Here is a 7507-nt window from a genome sequence, read left to right as displayed (position 1 = left end):
CGAATCTACATAAAAAATAGTTATTTTTACTGATGTCACGATAAATAATTAGATACATATATAAAACTACTTTACACTGACAGTATATTAAAATTAAATTCATCTCTTTAATAATCTTAAAATATTTTTTTTTTGGAAAATTGTACATACTTATAGATTGAGGAAGTTACTAAAGTAATAAAGTAAATGATTAATAACCGTTGATTTTGAAACTTTGAAAAAACAATCATTTGTATCCATAACTTTACAAATGCTAAAAGCACTCGCCAAAGAAAAAAGCGTTATATCCATGAAAGATGGGTTCTATGCATAGTTGTAAAAACCGGATCGGACCGGCCGGTTCGACCAGAAAACTGGTGAACTGAACCTTATACCGGTCCGGTCCAGTGTTTGAACCGCACAAGGAACTGAATCGGTCAAACTCGGTGTGAACCGGTAAAATAACTTGATATTTTAAAATGTTAGTAAAAATATGTATTTTAAATTTTAATTTTAAACTTTTAACTATTTTTTATTTTTTATTTACATAGGACCGAGTCAACCGGTTCAACTAGTAACCCAGCGGTTGAACCAGTGACCCAGTGACCCAATGACCTGACCGGTTCGATCACCGGGTCGGTTCTGACAACTATGGTTCTATGTTACAAAAGTACTAAAATCCTAAATTTATGTTAACTTTTAAATAGAATTCTCAAATTATCCCACCTTTTATTTTCAATATCAACTCTATCCCTATCTCTTCTTTCTCATATCCCAAATTTTTAGAATCTTCCATTGCCATCACCTTAACCACATTCTCTATTCTCTACTACTCCACCACCACCACTACCATGACGATATTGACATCAATTACCTCAACCATTCCATCTATCAACTCCACCTTTTTCCTTCTCTACCGTAACAATCATAATTACATCATCTTTTAACAACAACAACTGCAAGTAATCAAACCACAAAAAAAAGCATTCAGATTTTTTTTCGGCAAAAAAAAAAAAGATTAAGGGAAGGATGACAGAAAGAGATCGAGGAATCTTAAGTTATTTTAGAGAAGGTGGTGCCATTGACGTTAATGAAAGAGAGATTGATGTCGATTGTACCGCGAAGGTCAAAGAAACTGATCAAGCCACAAAGATTGGAGGTGAGGGCCATCACCACTGCCACCTCTCTCTCAAACACACATACACACAACCTCCTTCGATGTTTCTATTTTTCCTTCTGATTTGATATAATTTTTAACTTCAATTTACTTTCTTTGTCCCTCTCATCTCTATTGTTGGTGTTGGTGAATGTGTCTGGGATGTTGCAGGGGTGCAGTGGATAGTGAAATACAATTTAGGGTTGATGTGGTGGGTGTGATGGAGAGTGACGAGAAATGGGTGAGAGGGACTGATTTTATAGTGTGGTAGGAAGGTGCGAGTAATGGAGGGATCAGGGATGTGAAAGTTTAAGATTTGAGAAAGAAAAGATAGTGGTAGAGTTGAAGTTGAAGATAAATGGTGGGAGTAGTTTCTTAATTTTATTAAAAAATCAACAAAAACTTAATATTTGAATATTTTTATTGCATGAAACTCATTTTTTATTGGTATAACCTTAGTTTTTTTTATGGATACTTTTGTTAGTGTTTGCAAAGTTTATAAGTGTAAATAATTGTTTTTCTTTGAAACTTTTATAAAATGTATACCCCCCACTACTTGGATTTAACAGTGATTAAGTCTTTAATTTATAACGAGAGAGAGAGAGTGTGTGTGTGTTTTTGGAGGGTGATCCTCCTGAGAGTGTTTTTGGAGGGTGATCCTCCTGTATTTGCCCGCCCGTATAACGATTAACAAAATTCAACTCATCCTTTAATTCTTCTAAATTTAGGAATATTTGAATTTCAGCCCTTTTTCTTACACCTTGGAAATCGGAATAATGAAGAAACGTCTAGAATGGTGTGATTGATCTTGAACTCGCTAATTATGATACATATATACATTCTCTTTATTTTTGGTCTGCCACATATACATGTTCCAAATGGTATAAAATTTACTTGCAATTCTAGTTATTGGGAGTGCGCACCTTCGAATAGTTCTTGCCACTTCTGAGCATCAGTTCCAGGACCCTCACCCTAAAATATATGCATTATGTCATAACAATTTCCATACATAAAAAATATATGAGCAAAAAAATGAACTGAATAAAAAGCTCTCATTAAGTGAGGACAACTGTGGTAGAAAACTAAACATTTTTACTCAGGAAAAGAATATAATCTTTCTGTATCATAGGATAATTATCAATATTTGCAGGATTATTTTTCTTAGCAGAATAATCTTTCGAGGATTAAAATAGTAATATACTTGAGAAAAATTCAGCTCTGTACTAAAACAAAATCTCCATAGAAAGGTCTCATCCAGAAATTACTTCAAGTTATAGAAAAATACTGCCTAACACTATAACAGTAGGAGATAATATTAGGTCATTTTAATATGAACACACATGTAAATTGTGTAAATGCGAATGGATCCCCTCAATGCGTAAAATTTCGCATAATCTTGTCATGTGTTAATCTTCTCTATTGGTTTATGGGGTCGATACACGACCCCAGTTTCTTGATCAATGGTGAAAATCAACGGGTCAAAATCATGTAAAATTTTCATGTGAGATCTATTCCCATAATCCAAAAATGAACTTCATTTACCAAAATAATAACATATAAGTTTACCTCAACAGAGTTGACTTCATATACTTGGTTCTTGGTGACTTCAAGATCCAATGCCTGTATGCAAGCTTCAGCAACAATAATTCTGCTGGCCTCTCCAACTAATTTATCTCCTGGAAGCCCATCACAAATTTTATAAAATTTTAGACAAAAAATACTAGTGAAAGTATAAATGATCTGGTATAATCATCTACTGAGTCAAGGGAAGACACCAACAAAGTGAATTAACTATCTTAATCAATTATTTTGAGTTCCAAGATAAAACCCTACTCATACTCAGATATTTATACAATACATAATATACACAAAAATTCCTCCTAATGGCTAGAATCAATCTTTGGCAATTCAGAGTTATTAGGCCTTTAGCTCCATCAAAATCAATCTTTGGGGTGTACTTTTGGTATTTATAAACTTTGGTGGGTACTTTTGTCCACTTCAAATTCTTTCATGTGTACTTTTGTCCATTTACTAAAAAATAAAAGAAAATTGCTTTGAATAATGAGCATTGTATACATACCTTGACCTATAAGAACTGCTCGTCGTTCTCCAGCTGTTGCTTTGAGCAAAGTATTTAAATCATAAGATGTGTATGGTCCATCAGTCAATCTTCCAGGTCTAAAATGCATTTAGATATCCCATATGAGACATGAAGAACTTCAGTCAAACATGATCCAATTTAAACGTCCTCCAACTCTTAGTTTGTCAGATATGAACTTCGGGTAGAGATATGTATATTTTGCATCTTACCTGATTATGGTGAATGGAATACCAGAACTCCGAAGAAAATCCTCTCCCATCTTCTTATACTTAAGAACACCAAATAGATTCATAATGCTACATGAAAAATCAACATTAACAAGTACACGAGTTAGAATTTGGAGAAGAAATTTTACCAAGATAGGTAACATGATTTCATGACACAACAATTTATAGAGGTTCAGCTGGAATTTGTTGCTGTTTCCTTGTCACTTAGTGACATGGTACATAATTAACAAACAGCCTGCACTTGTGAACATGAATAAAGTTCAATTCGAACTAAGAAATCTAGAAAAATTTTCAAAGCACGTATTCTTTCAATTACTAAATGAAGTTGAATTCAAACTAAACAAATCTAGAAAATTTTCTATGACCTATTTTGATCCCCACTAGTTAAACTTCTAACTTCCAATTACACCCCTCAAAACAAATAATACCGAGGCCAGAAAAAAATGGTCTTATTCATTTTGTCTCCTGAATGTGTGTCAAATTTGTAATCTGTAGCCGGATTTTGTCTTCTGTACCTCCTAGGCCCCCCTTTCAAGAAGTGTACACATAACCATAGTTTTGTCCACTGCCACTTTGGGTAACGAACCCATGGTTATAAATGACCCTGATATTAGAGAAAGCATTGTTTCAATCTCCATCTAGTGTAAATATTAACCTTGCATAAAGTCCTAATAGTTAAAGGTACATCCAAAATCAAATCCCTTTTCAAAACCTTCTATTGTAGGAGACCTGAAGGCAAGTCATCAACTATTCATGATCCATTATATAGTCGGAGATTCTCCAGTGAGACAACTCTGTCATAGCCACCTAAGGCTAGAAGTTTACAAAGGAACAGAAGTCAACTATTGCTATTCTGATTATACGAATTTGGAGCACAATAGTAACAATACATATTTAAACCAAATGTTCAATCAAGAATAGCCAATTGAAAGCAAACCTGGTAATTTGAATTCAAAATAACAATACAAATATAAGTAAATTTTAATTTTTTAGTTCATTCTTCTTTAGGAATCATAGATTCACATCTGTGACGAAGAGTCTTTACAACCCATAATGGTTATGTTAAATTAATGTTTTCATCCAATTTTTCATTAGAACTTTCGAAGGGACCCAATCCAAATAAAGAAAAGAAGATTCTGCTTTCAGCATTCTAGCAAAGCAACCGATGGTTTAACAAAGTCACGTACAACTTTGTCTTTAAGAATTTACTCGTGTATGCTTACCTCCACGGCAATTCATTGGACTTAGTCACACCTATTGATGACACAAGAACAACTCTCTTCACTGATGAAGGCAATGCAGAAACTAGATTCTTCACTCCCACCCAATCTTCAAATAAATACTTATAATCAAAATCAAAATATGGAGAAGTTGATGGATTTTTTTATATGTGGTAAGCAACTTTCAATAAAAGCATTACCCATCTACTTAATTTTTCAAAAACTTAAATCAACTAAATAATTTTCAATTTTGATTATTTATGGAATCAAATAATGCAATTTATTCATAATATGATTCTTACCAACTCTTTCTGGTGTATTATCATCATCCCACCGTCTGGAAGGAAAAGCAGTTGTTCCTGTGCAACAAATCACATGCGTAACTCCCTATAAAGCAAGTAAACAAAGAAAAAAAAGAAAGAGAAAGAACATTATTACAATACATTTCCTTTGGTGAATGAAGTTACTCAGCAAAATGAAAAATTTCATATTATCAAATGGTATTAGGCATTGAAAAGGAATTATGAAAGTAGACCTCAAACATGGATGGATCCAAATCTTCCTGCTTCCTTGTGTCGCCTTTGACTACCTGTCATGTCCAGAAACTCCATAAGACCTTTTTTTAATAAATAACGAAAAGCAATATAAACATAAGGCCACTATGGAACCTTTGCAATTTTCATTGTTTTCTCTGATCATTTTATATCAATATATACTTTAAATAAATAACAAGATCAATAACATCAGCATATCTTTTCCATATTGTTGGCTATTTTCAGTTTTTTATGCCCAAAATAACACAAGCTTTGCTCTCTGAATGCTGATCGAGATTAAATGATATACCTGCAATTTATCCCCATCTTGTTTACCAAACAGTGCTGTGGCTTTCTCAGGATCTCTAAGTATCAAGCGTGACTTAACATTCCGCTGAAGCAGTGATGCTACTACCAGCTGCCCTGAATAGCAGATATCACAACCACTTCATAAAATTCCAAAATCAAACTATGGCATGAATAACTATTCAATAATCCGGCCATTTCCATAGCTTACCCGACTTCAAAATGAATGTATAAAAGAACGATAAATTCTTATATAAACACAAGTTTAGCATCACTTTTTGGGCATACTCACAATAAAAATAGGTCTCACTTACCATATTCAAAATACACACCTCAATTCATAAGTCTTGCCAAAGCTTATGTGACTATGTCCAATACTAGAATTTCTCAAATACTTATCTCCATCTCCAGCGTGCAATGCTAGTCACACTTCAGAGAGTAAAGTGTAAAATCTGAATAATTGAATATGAAACTATTGATTTTATCATCAGTTCAAATGCTACACTTTACTATCTTAAAGTGCAACCTACACTTTATAAGGAGCCAGATCCTATCTCTTTAAGATGTTATATCATGAAGAACAAAATCCCCCCTTCATAAAATAGTTTAAGAACAATTCCGCTAACCTACACCAGTATAAAGGAAATCATTTTGATGCTAGGAAACATGGCACACAATTTTTTTCTAAAATATCATTTATCCATTAAAAAATATTCTTTTGCTATTTTCAAAAACTTGAACCCAAACCACTTAGTTAAATAATAAACAATTTGTCATCTCAACTAATTCTATTTCTATTAGTTCTATAAATATTTTAAAAAACAAAAGAGTGAATTGATACACAGTTATGTAGTAACAACCCTTTTCATTACTACATAACCAGTTTTGTTCTAAGAATTAGAACTTACTCAAACAAAAACTGTAAATTTTCTGTCACATACTGATATACTACAACTTATTCAAGTAGAGACCCTAATATATTTTTCACGAAGTAACAAAATTCAATTCGATCTTACCAACTCCTCCAGAGCCTCCAACAACGAGAACAAGTTTTGAAGACGCTGGCGTGCTTTGGCGATTTTCCTTTGACTCTGAACTCCGAATTTCAACGAGTTCCTTGTTGCTCACAGCGTTTTGCGATCCTTCCCTCTCGGTGGAAACAGCGTTTGCATGAACGCGCTTGGAATCGCAGCTCCATCTCAATGCAACGGAAGAAGAAGAAGCGACAGGGATTCTAGTGAAAACTTGAGGCTGTGAAAGGCACTGAATTTTGAGGGAAGAGAAAGGGATTGTAGCAGTTGCAATTGTTGAAGCCATGAACACAATCAGAAGAGATTCTGTTATTAGACGTTAGTCACCACTCACCACTACTTTTATATTTATATTTATTTTTATTTTTATTTTTCGATTAATAAACAATGACCTCATGATATTTAACACACTCATCAGTCATCACCCCTCTATTTTTGTGCCATGTGTCCTTTTCTTACTTGTATGAAATCTAAAAATGATTGTTAAAATGTTAATATGTATTATATTAATTTTTTTAAATTTAAATTGCTATTTTTTTAAAAAAATATTTTTATGTGATTAATCTAAAGTAAAATTTAAATAAAATTAAAACTAAAACGCCTAATCTAAGCAATCAAATAACTAATAGTTGTTAATCACTAAATGAGTTAATCATTAAAAATTTTAAATTGAATAAGTTGGAACGATTTATCAATTTTTTCAATTTTTGATCAATTTTTAATTAGCTCTCAAAAAAAATTAAATCTTTATCTTATAAATAGAGCTAGATGTGAATTAAACCAACTTGTGAGTTAATTCAGATTCGATTTAATTCGAAAAGTTGAGTTTATGGATTTGTGAGTCGAGTTAAAACTTGGCTTAAATATTAAATGAGCTGAATTTGATTGAAATCTAAAGTATTTGATATATTAATGACTTTTTTAAATATATACTAAATTTGATTATTATTAGAT

At 32.5% G+C, this 7507-nt stretch overlaps 1 protein-coding gene across 1 annotated transcript; it reads right to left on the bottom strand.

Moving 5' to 3' along the window:
* On the bottom strand, positions 1817–6946 carry LOC107618718 (uncharacterized protein At2g37660, chloroplastic). Its single transcript, XM_016320847.2, has 9 exons — positions 6539–6946; positions 5527–5639; positions 5219–5272; positions 4986–5070; positions 4687–4792; positions 3446–3532; positions 3216–3313; positions 2702–2811; positions 1817–2107 (listed from the first exon to the last, which is right to left on the bottom strand). The coding sequence occupies exons 1-9, from the start codon at positions 6837–6839 to the stop codon at positions 2042–2044; spliced, it is 1020 nt and encodes a 339-aa protein (XP_016176333.1). The 5' UTR covers positions 6840–6946; the 3' UTR covers positions 1817–2041.

The sequence above is a fragment of the Arachis ipaensis genome, chromosome B09 (genome assembly GCF_000816755.2).
Source record: "Arachis ipaensis cultivar K30076 chromosome B09, Araip1.1, whole genome shotgun sequence".
In the NCBI taxonomy this organism is placed as follows: Eukaryota; Viridiplantae; Streptophyta; class Magnoliopsida; order Fabales; family Fabaceae; genus Arachis; species Arachis ipaensis.
Note: the sequence above shows the minus strand (reverse complement) of the source record. Positions and strands in the feature narration are given on the sequence as shown.